The 19,564-nt window shown below is 43.6% G+C and overlaps 1 protein-coding gene across 8 annotated transcripts in view; it reads right to left on the bottom strand.

Annotated features, from left to right (window-relative positions):
- arhgef37 (Rho guanine nucleotide exchange factor (GEF) 37) overlaps positions 1–19,564 on the bottom strand; it is a 163,991-nt gene that overhangs the window by 11,248 nt on the left and 133,179 nt on the right. For all 8 annotated transcript variants that reach the window (XM_078231085.1, XM_078231082.1, XM_078231087.1 and 5 more), the window contains 2 exons: positions 13,357–13,479; positions 11,920–12,106 (listed from right to left, as the gene is read on the bottom strand). In XM_078231085.1, the coding sequence (XP_078087211.1) occupies positions 11,920–12,106; positions 13,357–13,479 (310 nt within the window). The remainder of the gene's footprint in view (positions 1–11,919; positions 12,107–13,356; positions 13,480–19,564) is intronic.

The following is a 19,564-nucleotide window of genomic DNA, read 5'->3' as shown; positions in this document are numbered from 1 at the left end:
AGACAGAACTTTGTTCTCATCCTTGTGACTTTAATGATAACTTTGGTCTTTTAATTCATGTTTTTTACATTTGCTATAATTTTTTTATTAACTTTCATTCATAAAAAGCTACTCAGTTATGACATTTGATTATGTAAAATGAAGGAATAGCATTCTAACTCACGTTCCATCCTGTTCCTGTTGTGAAATGCTAACAGCTCCCACACACGCTCACTTAATTATAGATAATTAGGAGAGATAACTGTGTTTATTTTCTAAAAACAGCTGAAATTCAAAAAATGCTTTAGTCATGCTCCTAACTTAGGCGGAAGCATGAATATAAAATAAGGAACATGACTTTATACTCTCTACAGATAAAATGAGAGAAAAATAGAAAAAATTGCCATATACTCTCAAAACAAGTATTTAGCTAAATATACATGTATCGCAATCATGAAGGAACACACCCCCTTCTGAACAACTCAGGATATTTTTAAAGCACTTCCTGTAGTCTCTGAACAGTGATCGGCCAAAACTGTTTGCGTACTATCTGCTTTTGTTTGAGGGCTATGTCATAAAAGCTTGTATGAAAATGCTGAGATATCTCATACAGGAAAGTTCTTTGGAACAATATGTAGATAGCCCGACTTGAGAGGGGGCTATACTGGACCTAGTACTAGGGAATGAGCCCGGTCAGGTCTTCAAAGTTTCAGTAGGGGAACATGTGGACAATAGTGACCACAATTCTGATGGCTTTAGGATAGCGATGGAAAAGGATGAGTGGTGTCCCAAGGGTAAGGTGTTGGATTGGGGGAAGGCTAACTTTAGTGGGATTAGGCAAAATTTGGCAGCTGTTGATTGGGAGAGGCTGTTTGAGGGTAAATCCACATCTGGCATGTGGGAGTCTTTTAAGGAACAGTTGTCAGGGCTGCAGGACAGGCATGTGCCTGTAAAAAAGGATAGGAAGGGTAGGATTCAAGAACCGTGGATAACCAGGGAAATTGAGGGACTGGTCAAAAAGAAAAGAGAGGCGTATGTTAGGTCCAGGCAGCTAAAAACGGAGGGAGCTCTGGAGGAGTACAAAGAAAGTAAGAAAGAACTCAAACGAGGAATTAGAAGGGCAAAAAGGGGTCACAAAATGTCCTTGGCAGACAGAATTAAGGAGAATCCCAAAGCATTTTATTCATACGTTAGGAACAAAAGGGTTGTCAGGGAAAAAATCGGACCTCTCAGGGACAAAAGTGGGGAATTATGCTTAGAGCCCAAAGAAGTAGGGGAGATCCTAAATGAACATGGATTTTAGTAAGGCGTTTGATAAGGTTCCCCATGGTCGGCTTATGATGAAAGTGAGGAGGTGTGGGATAGAGGGAAAGTTGGCCGATTGGATAGGTAACTGGCTGTCTGATCGAAGACAGAGGGTGGTGGTGGATGGAAAATTTTCGGATTGGAGGCAGGTTGCTAGCGGAGTGCCACAGGGATCAGTGCTTGGTCCTCTGCTCTTTGTGGTTTTTATTAATGACTTAGAGGAGGGGGCTGAAGGGTGGAAGAGTAAATTTGCTGATGACACCAAGATTGGTGGAGTAGTGGATGAGGTGGAGGGCTGTTGTAGGCTGCAAAGAGACATAGATAGGATGCAAAGCTGGGCTGAAAAATGGCAAATGGAGTTTAACCCTGATAAATGTGAGGTGATTCATTTTGGTAGGACTAATTTCAATGTGGATTACAGGGTCAAAGGTAGGGTTCTGAAGACTGTGGAGGAAGAGAGAGATCTTGGGGTCCATATCCACAGATCTCTAAAGGTTGCCACTCAAGTGGATAGAGCTGTGAAGAAGGCCTATAGTGTGTTAGCTTTTATTAACAGGGGGTTGGAGTTTAAGAGCCGTGGGATTATGCTGCAACTGTACAGGACCTTGGTGAGACCACATTTGGAATATTGTGTGCAGTTCTGGTCACCTCACTATAAGAAGGATGTGGAAGCGCTGGAAAGAGTGCAGAGGAGATTTACCAGGATGCTGCCTGGTTTGGAGGGTAGGTCTTATGAGGAAAGGTTGAGGGAGCTAGGGCTGTTCTCTCTGGAGCGGAGGAGGCTGAGGGGAGACTTAATAGAGGTTTATAAAATGATGAAGGGGATAGATAGAGTGAATGTTCAAAGACTATTTCCTCGGGTGGATGGAGCTATTACAAGGGGGCATAATTGTAGGGTTCGTGGTGGGAGATATAGGAAGGATATCAGAGGTAGGTTCTTTACGCAGAGAGTGGTTGGGGTGTGGAATCAACTGCCTGCAGTGATAGTGGAGTCAGACACTTTAGGAACATTTAAGCGGTTATTGGATAGGCACATGGAGCACACCAGGATGATAGGGAGTGGGATAGCTTGATCTTGGTTTCAGATAAAGCTCGGCACAACATCGTGGGCCGAAGGGCCTGTTCTGTGCTTTACTGTTCTATGTTCTATCCCCAATGCTAGCATTTACTTTTAGTGAAAAGTAAATTTGGCTTCCCCATCAATTTAATTATTTTAACTCCTGGTAAAACCATTGAAAATGTTGAGATTTTCGCGAAGGGAAATTATATACTCTTAAAAACCGCATTACCATGGCTTTTCATGATTAAGATAAAATTATATTAAAGTGAACACAAGAACACAAGAAATAGAAGCAGGGGTAGGCCACCAGGCCTTCAAGCCTGCCCCGCCATTTAATATGATCATGGCTGATCCATGTCGGCCTCGACTCCTTTTCTGGGTCATTTCCCCATAGCCCTCTATTCCTTGATCTATCAAATATTTATCCACCTCCACTTTAAATACTTCTAATGATCCAGCCTCCACTACGGTTTGGGGTAGAGAATTCCAGAGATTCACCATCCTCTGCGAGAAGAAATTTCTACACATCTCAGTTTTAAACGACTGGCCTTTTATCTTGTAGCTATGTCCCCTTGTTCGAGACTCTCTCACTAGTGAAAACATCTCACCATCTACCCTGTCATGCCCCCTCAGGATCTTATCTGTATTAATAATGCACCTCTCACTCTTCTAAACTCCAAGGAATACAGGCCCAGATTATTTAGTCTCTCTTGGTAGGACAACCCTCTCATGCCAGGAATTAGACTGCTTCCATTTTTACTATATTCTTTTTTAAGTAAGAGGTCCAACACGCAGTATTTCAGATGAGGCATCAGCAACACCCTGTATAATTGCAACAAAATCTCCCCAGTTTAAAACTTCAATTCCTTTGCAATAAAGCCCAAAATGCAATTTGCCTTCTTAACTACTTGTTGGACCTGCCTGCTAGCTTTTTGTGATTCATACACTAGAACACCTAGATTCCTGTGTATTTCACTCACCTGCAATCTCTCTCCACTTGTATAATAATCTGCCTTTTGGTTCCTCCTACCAAAGTGCATGACCTCACACTTCCCCACATTAAACTCCATTTGCCAGGTTTTCACCCAATCACACAATCTATCTATATCCCATTGCAGAATTATAATATCTTCATCACAACATGCCCTTTCACCAATCTTCATATCATCGGCAAATCTGGAAACCTTACATTCTGTTCCTTCCTCTAGATCATTAATGAAACAGTGAATAATTGCAGGCCAAGAACTGATCGCTGCTATACACCACTAGTTACATTTTTCCGCTCTGAAAAGGACCCATTTATTTTGACTCTGTTTTCTAAGTGACAGCCAGCTTTCAATCCATGCTAACACATTTCCTCCAATTCCCTGGGCCTTTACTTTCTGCACCAGTCTCTTATGTGGCACCTTGTCAAATGTCTTTTGGAAATTTAAATACACTACATCTACATGTTCCCCTCTATCTACTCTCCCTGTTACATCCTCAAAGAATTCAAGCACATTTGTCAAAACATGATTTACTTTTCGTAAAACCATGTTCACTAGGTTTAATTATATTCAACTTTCATAAATAATTAGCTATTTCCTCTTTGATCATTGACTCCAGCATCTTGCCAATAATAGCTGTTAAACTAACTAGCCTATATTTCCTCCCTTCTGCCTTTCTCCCTTTTTGAACAAGGGAGTCACATTGGCTGTTTTCTAATCATCTTGTACCATCCTGGAATTTAGCGAGTTATGAAAATTTTCAACCAATGGGTCCACTATCTCTGCAACCACTTCCAATGAAATCCTAGCGTGCAGTTCATCGCATCCTGGTGCCTTGTCCACCTTTAGCCCCTTGAGTTTCTCTAATACTCTATCCCTTGCGATTGGGATCTTTGTAAGTTCTACCATGTTATTTGAAATCAGCCCATCTGATATCTTAGGGATATTTGCGATGACTTCCAAAGTGAAACCTGATGCAAAATATTTATTTAGCATATCTGCCATTTCTTTGTTTGCTATTATCAATTCACCAGCTCCATTCAGTAGAGGTCTTACATTTACCTCAGCCACCCACTTCCTATTTAGATATTCATAGAAACTCTTACTGTTTGTTTTTATGCTGAATACAAGTTTTCACTCAAAATTCATTTTCTCTCTTCTTATGAGCTGTTTGGTCTTGTTGCTAGGTCATAAATCTTCCCAGTCCTCTGCTCTACCACTATCCCTTGCTACTTTGTACATCCTGCCTTTCAATTTAACATTATCCTTCACCTCCTTTGTTAACCATGGACTTTGCCTCTTTCTCACGGAATCCTTCTTTTTGATTGGGATAAACTCCTGCTGAGCATTTTGGACCAGCTGTTTGAATACCTGCCACTGCTCATCTACTGACCTGTATCTTAGCTTGTTTACCCAGTTTACCTTAGACAACTCCTCTCTCTCTCATCCATACAAGGAGAAAGAATCTTATACCTGTTGGACAGGGACAAGGGCTGAGTCTCCTGCAGTGCTATTCCTTGGATTCCTCTACCTGCCTCTCTCACAGTTACACCCCCATGTCTCTAACCACTGACCAAATTCAAGGTAGCTAATTCAAGGGGTGTGATTGCCTCCTGAAACACAGCATCCAGGTACCTCTCCCCCTCTCTGATGTGTCATAGCATCCGAAGCTCAGACTCCAGCTCATCAATTCTGAGCCGCAGTTCCTCGAGCAATGGGGACCACCAGCTCCCACATCATGAAGGTACAACGCACTGCCTGGCCCTGCATCTCTATTTCATTTCATTAGTTTTTAATTTGTTTTTTTTTAAAGTTTCAACTGGCTTTTAGCTTTTTAATTTGTGATGTGTGTGAGTAGTGGGGGGGGGGGGGGTGGATAAGGGGGATAGTGATGTGTGTGGGTAGTGGGGGGGTGGACAAGGGGGACAGTGATGTGTGTGAGTAGTTGGGGGGGTGGATAAGGGGGATAGTGATGTGTGTGAGTAGTGGGGGGGGGTGGTGGGTAAGGGGGATAGTGATGTGTGTGGGTAGTGGGGGGGGATGGTGGATAAGGGGGACAGTGATGTGTGTGGGGGCCATCGCTCCCGCTTTTCGCTCTGACATGGGCGCGCTTTTTCAAATTTTTTTTCCAACTGCGCATGCGCAGTTCAGAGCTCCGATCGTTTCGGCCGCACTAAGCCCCGCCCACAGCGTGAGTGGGACTGGAGATGGCTGAGAGCGTATGGGGGCGCCTGAAAGCAGATTTCTAAGTCGGATCAGCATTATGCCCAGATTCAGCACTCAGAATGAAAATGGTAAAATCAGGCCCACTAATGTCGAACATTATCGGGAATATAACTGCTGCCCCAAAGATTTCCTCTTGGTGATGGAGAATGAAACATTTCCCTTACCAGTCAAGCCATTGTATAGATACAAAATCTAATTATACAACTAAATATCCAGTGCTATCAGTACATGGAGGTGATGTAATAAATAATGTCACTGATGATACCGTCACTTGAAAGATTTGAGATGTTAGGCCAGGCCCTAAGTGGAATTATTGCCATAACATTTTTTTAACGCGTTAAGTAGTTTGTACCAAATATCCTGGAACATTACAAAATAGGTTCTGTTTACTTACAAAGTGGTATCAAACATTGATTGCACTGTGATGAAAGTTTAGAACATTCTGTTCTGATGGATCGACTATTCTTTAATAGTTTACTTCAGCACCAGAAATAATTTGCAAGAGTACATTGTTAGGAATCAATACCCATTGCTGGCTATATTTTTGTGATGTATTCCATCAGGGCTTGAGGATTTTGTTTTGTATAGAACACAGTCCATTTGATTTTCTTTAATGGAAAAAGTGAAACCCACTTATTGGGAGTGAAGAAAGTCTTAAAGTTCAGAGCAGACTGTTAAAGAAACTTTGTTTTAATGTTGCTCAATCTTGTCCAACAAAATGGTCAGATTTTTCGTTATGTTGCTATTTACATATCAATCCCTGAAGCCTTAGCCATCCCTGTAATTTTTGGAGCTGCAGAAACAAATATAGATTTACAACTTTTCTGGTCTTGTCAGATAAGCCTGTTGTACTCTTTAGAATGAGGGATGCAGTTGTTGGAGACATGAAGTATTTCCCATTCAGCGTGTCTCTTTTGTATGGTCAGATACAAAGGATACAGGCTTGGGGTCTTCACTCATTGTCTGGGAGCGGAGACAGCCAGACCTGAGAGGGACTCACAGTACTGAGGAGACTAAACAGAGGGCCAGGCTCAGGGCCTTCACTCACCTTCCAGGAGCGGACACAGTCGGACCTGAGAGAGAGACACACTGTACTGAGGAGAATAAATAGAGGGCCAGGCTCGGGGCCATCACTCACCTTTCCAATTTGCTTTCACACACACACATCACTGTCCCCCTTATCCCACCCCCCACTACCCACACACATCACTGTCCCCCTTATCCACCACCCCCCACTACCCACACACATCACTGTCCCCCTTATCCACCACCCCCCACCATCCACACACATCACTGTCCCCCTTATCTACCACCCCCCACTACCCACACACATCACTGTCCCCCTTATCCACCACCCCCCACTACCCACACACATCACTGTCCCCCTTATCCACCATCCCCCACTACCCACACACATCACTGTCCCCCTTATCCACCACCCCCCACTACCCACACACATCACTGTCCCCCTTATCCACCACCCCCCACTACCCACACATATCACTGTCCCCCTTATCCCACCCCCCCACGCATCACTGTCCCCCTTATCCCACCCCCCACTACCCACACACATCACTGTCCCCCTTATCCCACCCCCCCACACATCACTGTCCCCCTTATCCACCACCCCTACGATCCAGACCGATCGCCACCTCTGCCCCCTCTCCCCACCGATCGCCCACAGAGTGGCAGCGGTCCCCCTGCTCCCCCCCACCAGAGATCCATCTGCCCCCACCCCCACCCCACACCAGTGAGCGATCGGGCTTCCCCCCCCCCCCCCCGCCCTCCCCCGCACCCCCCCCCCCATTGGAATCAAGTGACCATTTAAGGGACAGATTAATGCATAACCACGGTGTGGGATTTTTGGTCAGTTTAAAAGTTAAATAGAGGTAATGGTTCTGTAGTTTGGGGTATAAGTTGCCTAGTGAATAGTGTTTCAACACTTTTGCTTTTAGTCTTAGAACTTGAAATCTTGCTGTATTATCTTTCCTGTCAGTCACTGGAAATACACATATCTTTTTACAAGTTAATGAGATTGTAGCAAAATAATGCAACACATAGTAAACCCTTCATACAAGATACTCTTTATAGGCTGCATTGCCGGTAGCCACAATACTGGCATCAATACTGTTGCCTCTGGACTCCAATGGCCTGCTCCATGAGTGCTTTCGTTAATGCATGGATTTAATTGCAGCATAAGTTAGTCATTGATCATGGGGTTCTGTAAAGATCAGAAGCAAAGTGTGCAGGAATGGCTCTAATCAACAATCAGCCAGGCTTATTGCATGCTATGTGGGAGAAAAGAAATAGGGAATGGGAGACTGTCGCAGAATGAAAGCATGATGGTAATTGACAAGAAGGTGAGAACAGAGCTCTACGGTTCAAAGCTGGTAATCAGAAACCAGTTACAAATCAAGAGTGTAAGTCTTTGTAATTCATGGGGCAAAAGAACCATCTGAAGCAGCCAGTAGGGATGATGTGGGTTCAGCCAGAGAGACTCTGGGAAAACACTGCGAACCCCAAAGTCCTATCCTGTTGCTTCCAGACATTCACAGTGAAACTGATGAAATTTTGTTTTTGATTTATTATTGTCACATGTATGAGTATACAATGAAAAGTATTGTTTCTTGAGAATGTTTACTCTTTGCACAATGGTATCAGTCACTAATTGCACGGGGCCAGGTGACTGCCTGAGAGTTGCAGGATGGTGGTGGAAATACTGAAAATTAATCCCATACTAAGCTTCAGTCAGGTGAAAAAAAAACTGGGAGAAGGCAGCAAAATAAACTGGAAGAATTCAGGCTACACCAGAAGAGAGAAGTCACGACACAGGAATGAAAAGGACATCATATCAAGAAAGAAACTTTCCCTCCTTCCTTCCCTCCAATTCAACAATATCATGAAAGCAATTTGCACAAAGTTATAGAAAGAAATGTCAGGAGGAGATGAGCCAGACTAACATCACATAAATCACAGAACAAAGCAATAACATTGTCTGAGCTTTATGTTGTCATTATAACATTAGAGAAATGTACAGAGACAGCGAGATATTCAATTTGTTCTAGCTTTAGCAATATTAGAGCTACTCAGAATTAGGGAATGAGTGATTGCTTAAAGACCACGTATTAACATAGATGTCTGTATTTTCAGCCTTCCTGGCCAAGCATGAATTGCTCCTTACTCTCCATTATACCTATTCACGGTATCGCCCAGGTGGAAGGTCATGATTTCATACAAAAGGTAAAACAGCTTGATTTTGTGTCACCGAGGCTCATATACAGCTGGCACTATGAACTGACACTATGGTACAGTGGTTAGCACTACTGTCTCACAGTGACAGGAAACTGGGTTCAATTCTGGCCTTGAGTGACTGTCTGTGCAGAGTCTGCCCCTTCTCCCTGTGTCTGAGTGGCTTTCCTCCTGGTGCTCCAGTTTCATCCCACAACCAAAGATGTGCAGGTTAGGTTGATTGGTCACGGTAAATTGTCCCTTAGTGTCAGGAGGACTAGCAGGGTAAATATGTGGGGTTACGGAGATAGGGTCTGGGTGGGTTTGTTGTTGGTGCAGACTCGATGGGCCGAATGGCCTCCTTCTGCACTGTAGGGATTCTATGACACAGGGTAAAGGCAGCATGTCAGTGACCAGGGTACCAGGCATTAACCTTCATGATTCTCTGTATTTGATCACAGGCCAGGATGTTGAGGGTCAGAAATCTCTCCCAGTTCAGGTACATGACAGAGTTGTCATGTGTCTCCCACAAAGTGATGCGCTTGCAGTCATTGGCACCTTGCACCATGGGGAAGCCTGCAATCCTAGCAAAGTCAGTTGTTCACCCTGCCTGCTTTTGACTGACAACAGGGAATGCAATGCAGTTAGCTGATATTGCTTCATTCTGTTTTCATTTAACCATCTATTTAACCTATCTTTAAAAGTTGACTGCCCTCTGAATCAATCATTAAATTCAGCAGTGTATTTCACAGCCTCACAACCATCAGTGCAAATAAATTTCTCCTGCTCTCTATTGTAGCTTTACATTTAACCTTAACTATCTATTTTTCCCGTCTTCTTCATAATTTTAAACTCCATCACCCCTTTTCAAAGTCTTTTTTAATATTGATGTTTTTACATATCAGGCAGCAGCCTATTGTAAATCTACGCTGTCCGCTCTCAACATCCATTGCACAACATGTCACTCCAATTTAGTCTAAAGTTTTGTATAAACTAATAATTAAAGTTCAAAACCTAAAAGTCCATTTTTAATGGCGTAATGTGTGCTTGAATATTGCCTTGAATTTCTTTCTGAAATATCACCAATAAATCCTCCTAAAATTTGTATTCTAAACTTGTTCTTCCAGCATGATCTTTCCCCTCTTGATGACTCCCTCATGGACCACAATGCTGCTGTCTATTCCACATATTTTCCACTCTTTCTTGAATGTCTCTAATTCCAACAACAAAGCAAGGTTGAATGAATTAGTGGTTTAGACTCCATGGTAATGGACTTTTGTACTATTAAAACTAAGGTATGTTATACTGCAAATGTTTATAAGTAAGTGTTTTAAAATAAGGATGGATTAGTGTTTATTTATAAATTGCAATTTAAGTTTCTCTTAAGCAACAGTTCTAAGGTCATGGATTCAAGGTTTCGTTACCTAGACACATTTAGTAAAATATATACTTTATCTCTCTCTAATCTTCACGGGAAAAACTTTTCAGTTAAAATTGAAAGTAATGTTATCAGAAATATGCATCAGTCAAACACAGGGAGGTATCTGATTAAGAAATAACAGTGTTCCATTTACCGAGTGACCAAATGTCCCAAGGTACATTAAAGGGTACATGGAGTGGCTGAAGGAATGAGGTGAGGTTGGGAGTGAAAAATAATGAAAAGACCAGCAGAGTTTTGGTTTCAATACTTTATCTGCACTGTTTGCACTCAGCAGCAAGGAAGGAACGGCGATAAATTTCCAAGTCTGGATGGTGAGTGACTTGGTGGGGAAATTCGAGATAATGGTGTTACCAGGTTTCTGCTGCCCTTGTTCTTCTAGATGGTAGTGTTCGTGGATTTGGAAGGTGCTGCCTAAAGAGCCTTGGTGAGTTACTGAAGTGCATCTAGTAGTTGGTGCACACTGCTGCCACTGTTTGTTGGTGGTGAAGGGAGTGAATGTTCGTGGAAGTGGTACAAATCAAGTGGGCTGCTTTGTCCTACATGGTGTCAAGCTTCTTGAGTGTTGTTGGAGCTGCACTCATCCAAGTAAATGGAGAGTATTCCATTACTTGTGCCTTGAGGACAGATTCTGGGGAATTAAGAGGTGAGTTACTCTCCACAGAATTCCTAGCCACTGACCTGCTCTTGCAGCCACAGTGCTTATATGGCTAGTCCAGTTCAGTTTATGGTCAATGGTAACCCTCAAGATGTTGATAGTGAGAGACTCAGCAATGGCACTGCTATTGAATGTCATTGCCTCTTGTTGGAGATGGTCATTGCCTAGCACTTGTGTAGCATGAATGTTACTTGCCACTTGTCTGCCCAAGCCTGATTACGGTCCAGATCTTGCTGCATTTGAGAATGGACTGCTTCAGTGTCTGAAGAGCCATGTACAGTACTGGACATTGTGCAGTCATCAGCGAACATCCCCACTTCTGACCCTATGAGGGAAGGAAGGCCAATGATGAAACATCTGGAGATGGCTGGGCCTAAGACACTACCCTGAGAAACAGGGCGTGCACGGTGGCACAGTGGTTAGCACTGATGCTTCACAGCGCCAGGGACCCGGGTTCAATTTTGGCCTCGGGTCATTGTCTGAGTGGAGTTTGCACATTCACCCCGTGTCTGTGCGGGTTTCCTCCGGGTGCTCCGGCTTCCTCCCACAGTCCAAAGATGTGTGGGTTAGATTGATTGGCCATGCTCAATTGCCCATTAGTGTCAGGGAGATTAGTAGGGTAAATACATGGGGTTACGGGGATAGGGCCTGGGTGGGATTGCTGTCGGTGCAGGCTTGATGGGCCAAATAGCCTCTTTCTGCAGTGTAGGGATTCTATGAACTCCTGCAATGATGTCCTGGAACTGAGATGATTAACCTCCAACCACACAACCATCTTCCTTTGTGCCAGGTTTGACTCCAACCAACGGAAGGTTTTCCTCCTGATTCCCACTGACTGATTGCAATATTGGAAAATCATCATGTAGGTATGCTCCACCATGTGAATCTACTCTGTCATTAATTGTCTTAGCTCAAGTACCAAGAATGATTACTCAGGAAATGGAGGAGAAAATTGGGTGGCAGAGGAAAGACAGTCAAAACTAGAAAATACGTCCACACACTATAATCTCTAACATACACATGACTAAAAAATTGTTACCTCCTGAATCCACAAGCCATCTACTTGTATTTCCTTTTGTATCTGCAGCCTGAAGAAGTGCCACAAGGTCACCTCTTTGAAGAGTCAAGTCGAGTTCTTTGTTTCCAGAAATATTATTGGTAACTTGATAAATTTTGTCTGGGCTGTGTTTCTTCAGCAGAATTTCCAGTTTGTCTTCATCGTAAGGCTGAAAAGGAACATACTGAAAAGTAAATGCAGCTGGATATGCCTTGTTCATTGTGTGGATCTTTAACTGCAGAGTAGCAAGTTGATGGAACATTCGGCTGGCTGTCTGAGAGCCGCAGCAGGAAGCTTGACCCATTTTGTGTGCTGAATCTCATTAACATACCTGAGGCTAGGTGTATGCTTCCAGAGGATATCATGATGCAGTTCACCAGCTCTGGGACATTGCCCTCATTATTCGCGTTCTGCTCATAGGAGCCCTCCTGCTCTGCTGGGCTCATCAAAAGTCATTTCAACACTTCACTTTTCCGTCCACTGATGCTCCAAGTGTTAGTATGTGGATTGTCTGTGTGAGGAGCTAAGTCCACTGCTATGAGTTTGACTCCACTGCTCAATTTCCACCAGGTGAGGCGAGTTAAAATTGACCCTTATATTTTTTAACTTATCTTGTTGTAGCAACCATCATTAAAAAAAAATGATGGTAAATTATTATTCCCTCCCCTCCTAAATTTTAGGCTCCAGTAATTTCTAGTTGGTGGTTTTTTTGCAGCTATTTGAAACAAACACTGCCATTATCTTCGGGTGATTAACAAAATATCAAGCGGAAAAGCCATAATGCCTGCAATCAAACATCGTTAGTGGGATTCATTTCAAATTGATGGAGTGACTTTCAACCATTTAATGCCAAAATGGGTATCATTTCACTCCATCATCTCAATGTAATACCATAATGCAACAGTGACGCCAACATGAACAATGCTTCTACAATGCACACGATGTTGTTTAAAACCAATTGTAAAGTTTTACATAGGGATGAATCTTCCTTTTACAAATTAACATTTTGTTCATAATTTTTATTATTTGTCTATCTGTACAATGGAGTTTCTAATGGGTATGGGTAACTTTTATAAAAAGTTTATTTATTAGTGTCACAAGTAGGTTTGCATTAACACTGCAATGAAGTTACTGTGAAAATCCACTAGTCGCCACACTCCAGCACCTGTTCAGGTACACTGAGGGAGAATTTAGCATGGCCGATGCACCTAACCAGCGCATCTTTTGGACTGTGCACCCGGAGGAAATCCACGCAGAAATGGGGAGAACATGCAGACTTCACACAGACAGTGACCCAAGCCAGGAATCGAACCTGGGTCCCTGATGCTGTGAGGCAGCTGTGCTAACCACTGTGCCACCCAAGGAATTCTCTAAAAGAGAACTCTTGTTTACTTTCAAACTGCTCTACATATAACATACCTGTTCTACAGTTTGTTCCATAATTGATTCAAATATTTGACAGAAGTTTTCTAGTTTTACGTTTGATTGCAGCAATATTTCTTCAGTTTGTTGCCAAAAGTTGTCTTCACGACTAAGTAGAAACTGAGAAAAGAAAGTTTAAACGACTTATTATTGTATATAATAATGCAACATTCATCATGTAAAGATGAAATAGCAACACTGTTGAAAACTGAAAATGATCGTTCACCTAAGTGATAATCAGCAAGCCACCATCTTATAGTTGAGTATCACTGGTACTTTCAGTGCTATTGGTTCCTCATTGAATACAATGAGCCATGGAGTGTGAGGTTCTCAATAGTGAATGCTGGACAAATGTGTTAGTTCACTACATTGTAAGTATAAAGACAATTTATTTGAATAAACAAGCAAGTGACCATTGACTTAAAGTATAATCAGCAACAAAACATTTATTATGCAGCAAAGGTTTGCTTTTATCAAAATGTTTTGCATTGCTATGGGAGCAATGAATATTTCAATTGCCTCCATAAGAAGATCTGAGGCCCCAGTAACACAATCACATCTCTAACCTACATGTCCTCCCAGGCTTAAATGCTCTAAGTACCAGCATACAAAGTTTAGCTACATAAAGCAACAAATGATCTGGATAGGGACCGTTTTCAGTAAAACCTTTTCAGGAACATTTAAGTTTGAGAGATTCTACTTTTGGCACAATCAGCAATCCAGGTGCAAACTGTGCTCAAAATTACATTAGTTTTCCAAAGTGAATTTACCATTCAAGTTTCTTTCAAACTCATTTTCACAAACATGACTGTAAAATCATCCATGAGACCGTTCATTCAGGCAGTGTTTAAGAGTATTTAAAGTTTAAAGTTTTAAAAGTTTATTTTATTAGTCACAAGTAAGGCTTACATTACTGCAATGAAGTTACTAGTCGCCACACTCCGGCACCTGTGCGGGTCAGTGGTCCTAACCAGCGCGGAAGGAAACTGGAGCACCCGGAGGAAACCCACACAGACACGAGGAGAATGTGCAAACTCCACACCGACAGTGACCCAAGCCGGGAATCGAACCCAGGTCCCTGGCGCTGTGAGGCAGCAGTGCTAACCAGTAAAACTTTTCTCTTGCATTAAACTGTATTTCTTCTAAATATATTTAAGAATGGGAACCTGGTGTAGTTTTATTAATCCAGCTGAAAATAGATTTATCACAAAAAATAAGCAATTGTAGTAAGTGTGTCTAGTTCACCACTTGCAAGTAACCCAATTTTAAATAGCCTAAAAATGTTTATAAAAACAATGCTGAACCTTTCATTAGTTTCATTTGTGTATAGTAGTCATTTTATTGGTAAATTAAATATTATTTGATATTTAAAATATGTCTTTGCACCTAAAAGAATCAGTTGTTTTTTAAAGCCTCCACAAAGGCCTGTGAGCGAGTGTGATTAGCAACCCTGACAGGGTGATTAATTTGACCTGAGGCATGGCATGTTTTGTGGGTAAGGCTGAATTCCAGCGTGATGTGTTTTAACCAAGCTAAGTTAAAGTTTAAAGTTTATTTATTAGTGTCACAAGTAGGCTTACATTAACACTGTAATGAAGTTACTCTGAAAATCCCCAAGTCACCACACTCCGGCACCTGTTCAGGTACACTGAGGGAGAATTTAGCATGGCCAATGCACTTAACCAGCACGTCTTTCGGACTGTGGGAAGAAACCGGAGCACCCAGAGAAAACCGACACAAACACAGGGAGAATGTGCAGACTCCACACAGACTGTGACCCAAGCTGGGAATCAGAATCTGGATCCCTGGCACTGAGAGGCAGCAGTGCTAACCACTGTGCCACCGTGCCGTAGCAACGTACTTCATGCTGAACACAACCTGCACTTAGCATACCACAATCTTATGCAGTGGTTTGGCCAATTTCAAGCAAATTGCATTGGAGCCAGTGCAAGCAAATGGAATCTCTCCCCCATTAACTTAGCTTTTTTTTGTTGCGAAATTTCATGCTATTTTCAATAAAGTAGCCAAAACCTTTTTTGGTCCAAAACTCATCCAACCCTTCAGATTTTCAAATGACACATGAACCTTCCCGCCTTCTGGAAGGACGTGGAGGCTTTAGAGAGAGTGCAGAGGAGGTTTACCAGGATGTTGTCTGTTATGGAAGGGCATGGTTATGAGGAGAGATTGGGTAAACTGGGGTTGTTCTCACTGGAAAGACAGGGGATGAGGGGTGACCTAATAGAGGTGTATAAAATTATGAAAGGCATAGATAGGGTGAACGGTGGGAAGCTTTTTCCCAGGTCAGTGGTGACGTTCATGAGGGGTCATAGGTTCAAGGTGAGGGGGGGGAGGTTTAACACAGATATCAGAAGGACGTATTTTACACAGAGGGTGGTGGGGGCCTGGAATGCGCTGCCGGGCAAGGTGGTGGAGGCGGGCACACTGGGAACGTTTAAGACTTATCTAGATAGCCACATGAACGGAGTGGGAATGGAGGGATACAAAAGAATGGTCTAGTTTGGACCAGGAAGCGACGCGGGCTTGGAGGGCTGAAGGGCCTGTTCCTGTGCTGTATTGTTCTTTGTTCTTATGTTCTTTGTTCTGAATGTCAATGCTACCACCATATCTGCAGAACAAATTAAGTTGGGAAGGTATCACAGTGATCATTCTTCCTTTTTCCCTTGGGACCTAAGTTAATCTTTGCTCGCTAGAATTAAAAATTATGGGTGAGATTCTCTGGCCTTCCTTCAGCCGTTTTCCTAGCAGCAGGGGGCTGTGCGCCATTTGCTGGCAGTGGGATCCTCTGATCCCGCCATTGTCAATGAGAATTCCCAATGAAGCCACCCTACACCACCGGGAAATCTTCCACAGGAGATATGCCACCGATGGGACCAGAGAATCCCGTTGGCGTAATGGCTGGATAATTCCAGCCTACGTAACCTTTCACAAGGCAGCATTCACCAAACATTTGCATTTCCAATCCTAAATCCCCATCTTTCACTTGAACAGAGCAATGTTACTGCATTTTTTTCTCCAGCTGTCTGTGGTACTTGGGAAACATTTCTCACTTTATTCATGCCAAGATAAACTGGCACACAGTGCCCATGATGAATGGGATATAGAGGGGGCATTCATGTTTAAGTAAAGTAAAAAAGAAAAAGTAAAGTACAGTGGTTAGCACTGCTCCCTCACAGCACCAGGGACCCGGATTCGATTCCTGGTTTGGGTCACTATCAGTGTGGAGTTTGCATGTTCTCCCACTGTCTGCGTGGATTTCCTCCGGGTGCTCCGGTTTCCTCCCACAGTCCGAAAAATGTGCTGGTTAGGTGCATTGGTCATGCTAAATTCTCCCTCAGTGTACCCGAACAGGCACCGGAATGTGGCGACTAGGGGATTTTCACAGTAACTTCATCGCAGTGTTAATGTAAGCCTACTTGTGACGAATAAATAAACTTTACTTTTACTTTACTTTCTTAGCTTCCTTCCACCCTTTTCTGCAGATCTGCCCTAACGACAGCAGAGTGCGAACTTTATGTGATTAGGGAAAAAAAGGACACTTCTGGTAGATGTATTTGGAGCACCATCTTGTGTTTAGACTGGATTAAGCTAGTTCAGTAGCCTTACACATTGAGCTGCTATGCAGACTTTGAGCAGGTTTAAACTTGCCAGCATGGACAAGTGTTGGTGCATGTGCATCATAAAAAACATCATAAAATACAACATTTTTATGATGCCAACAGGCACCTGGTAACCTCTGCATTTAACTGGAGCATAATCATTGCAGCAAACCGGGAAACATCAGTGAGTTTTCCTTTTCTTCATTCATGAGATGAGGCCAGTGTTTGTTGCCAATCCATAATTGCCCTTGGGAAGAGACTGGTGAGCCACCTTCTTGAATCGCTGCAGTCTATTTGGTGTAGGTACACCCATAGTGCCATTAGGAAGGAAGTTCCAGTGACTAAGCTACAGCGAAGAAATGATGATATAGTTCCATGTCTGGATGGCTTGTGTAAGTCTTTGAGGGGGACCTGCGGGTGAAGGTGTTCCTATGTGTCTGCTACCCTTGTCCTTCTAGGCAGTAGAGATCATGAGTTTGGAAGGCACTTTGTTACTGCTGAGGCTAATCATAAAGAGAGGGCTTCAGATTTGTTGCTCTGGCTGGATACTTACAGGTACTGAGAGTCATGCATTCCACTTGTGTCAAGCAAGACACCCTCAGACAACCAGCCACATTCACACTCAAAAGGGATTTTACTCCATTAATGTCCATCTGGCATGTAGCCACTGAAATATTGTCATTTTTGTATATGGAAGATAACCCAAGAAGCTGACATGATGCCTTCATCCTGCACCAGTCAAATCTCTCTCAGATATTCCAAGTTCCAAGCAGAGTCAGTGGCTGTCTCCTTGTAGACAAAGGGCTAGCCTCCAAGGATGTGGATGATAACACCCATGAGGAGCCCTGCTAATGAAGCCCAGAATAACTACAAAATGAACACCATGAGCACAAGAATGTTCATTAAGCAGGCCAGTGGGATGCCGAAGATGAGATTCAGGTGCCCAGGACTGACTCATTCAGGTACACTTCAAGCTTCATCTGGCACACCAACGCTGAACTCATTTGTGCCCACCGTCAGATCCCAGCTCAAAGCAGTCCCACAGTCAACAGCTCGTCCTTCCCACTGACACCCTTTTCTCATCTTGTATTCTGGTCGTTACATTTCCCTCAATGCTGATGGTCACCGGGACAGGGGACAGGCAACAATGGACAACAGAACATTAGAATAAAGGCCAGGTGGATGGTTTGACATTGAGTGGGAATGCGGATCAGCAACATGCATGGGAATCTGGCAGGAATTCGTACAGGACTTTATCAGCAAGAGCCAATCTGAGCTTGTCGATGGAAAGCTGGCCAATTAATCTTTGCAGACAGATCCTTAATGCTTGCAGCTCATGCATGACTGCCATTTTTATTGGCAGTTATGCACTAGTCAAGCAGGCTCGAAACAGGGGCAAGAAGGAAGGGTGGGTGGAGATCAACAATAGAGAAAGAAGTACAGGGATGGCATCAGAATTAGGAAACATTGCTCCATAATGATTCCCTGGAGGCACTTTTGCAGATAGTCAGAGAAAGGAGACAGGTCCTGATTCCAGTGGGCAGAAGGAGGAGGCCAGCAAGTCTCACCATGGACACATGGCTGGAGCAGGCAAAGGTCATTAACAGCCGAGGGCGATTGTAGGAACCTAGGTCCAGTGCAGGAATCATAGAATCATAGAAACCCTACAGTGCAGAAGGAGGCCATTTGGCCCATCGAGTCTGCACCGACCACAATCCCAACCAGGCCCTACCCCCATATCCCTACATATTCACCCGCTAATCCCTCTAACCTACGCAATTCAGGACTCTAAGAGGCAATCTTTAGCATAGCCAATCAACCTGACCCGCACATCTTTGGACAGGCAGCACGGTAGCACAGTGGTTAGCACTGCTGCTTCACAGCTCCAGGGACCTGCGTTCGATTCCCGGCTCGGGTCACTGTCTGTGTGGAGTTTGTACATTCTCCTCGTGTCTGCGAGGGTGCTCCAGTTTCCTCCCACAGACCAAAGATGTGCGGGTTGGGTTGATTGGCCATGCTAAAATTGCCCCTTAGTGTCCTGAGATGCGTAGGTTAGAGGGATTAGCGGGTAAATGTGTAGGGTTATCGGGGTAGAGTCTGGGTGGGATTGTGGTCGGTGCAGACTCCATGGGCCGAATGGCCTCTTTCTGTACTGTAGGGGTTCTATGGTAGTACAGGAGGAGATTCAATGACCTGCTGCAACCTGGAAAGGTATTTGATTTTTAGAGTTGCAACCTGGAAACAGTATTAATTAAAAGGTTTAAATAAAAGCAAAATACTGCGGACGCTGGAAATTTGAAATAAACACAGCAGGTCAATTGGCATCTGTGAAAAGAGAAACAAAGTTAACATTTTGAGTCCATTGACCCTCCTACAGAACTGAGGTATGGAATGGGAGTTGGAGAGGTCAGGGGCAGTGAGGAGGTTGGAGTGGACGGGGGAATCAGAAGGTGGGGTGTTCAAGGATCAGAGGTCAGGCTGAGGGGTCGGAAGTGAGGGGTTGGCAGGATGGAAAGTTGGGGGTTGGGGGGAATTGGACATCGGCGGGGGTGGGGTGATGTGTGGATCAGGTTGGGAGGGGACAGGTC

The sequence above is a fragment of the Mustelus asterias genome, chromosome 16 (assembly GCF_964213995.1).
Source record: "Mustelus asterias chromosome 16, sMusAst1.hap1.1, whole genome shotgun sequence".
NCBI lineage: Eukaryota > Metazoa > Chordata > Chondrichthyes > Carcharhiniformes > Triakidae > Mustelus > Mustelus asterias.
Note: the sequence above shows the minus strand (reverse complement) of the source record. Positions and strands in the feature narration are given on the sequence as shown.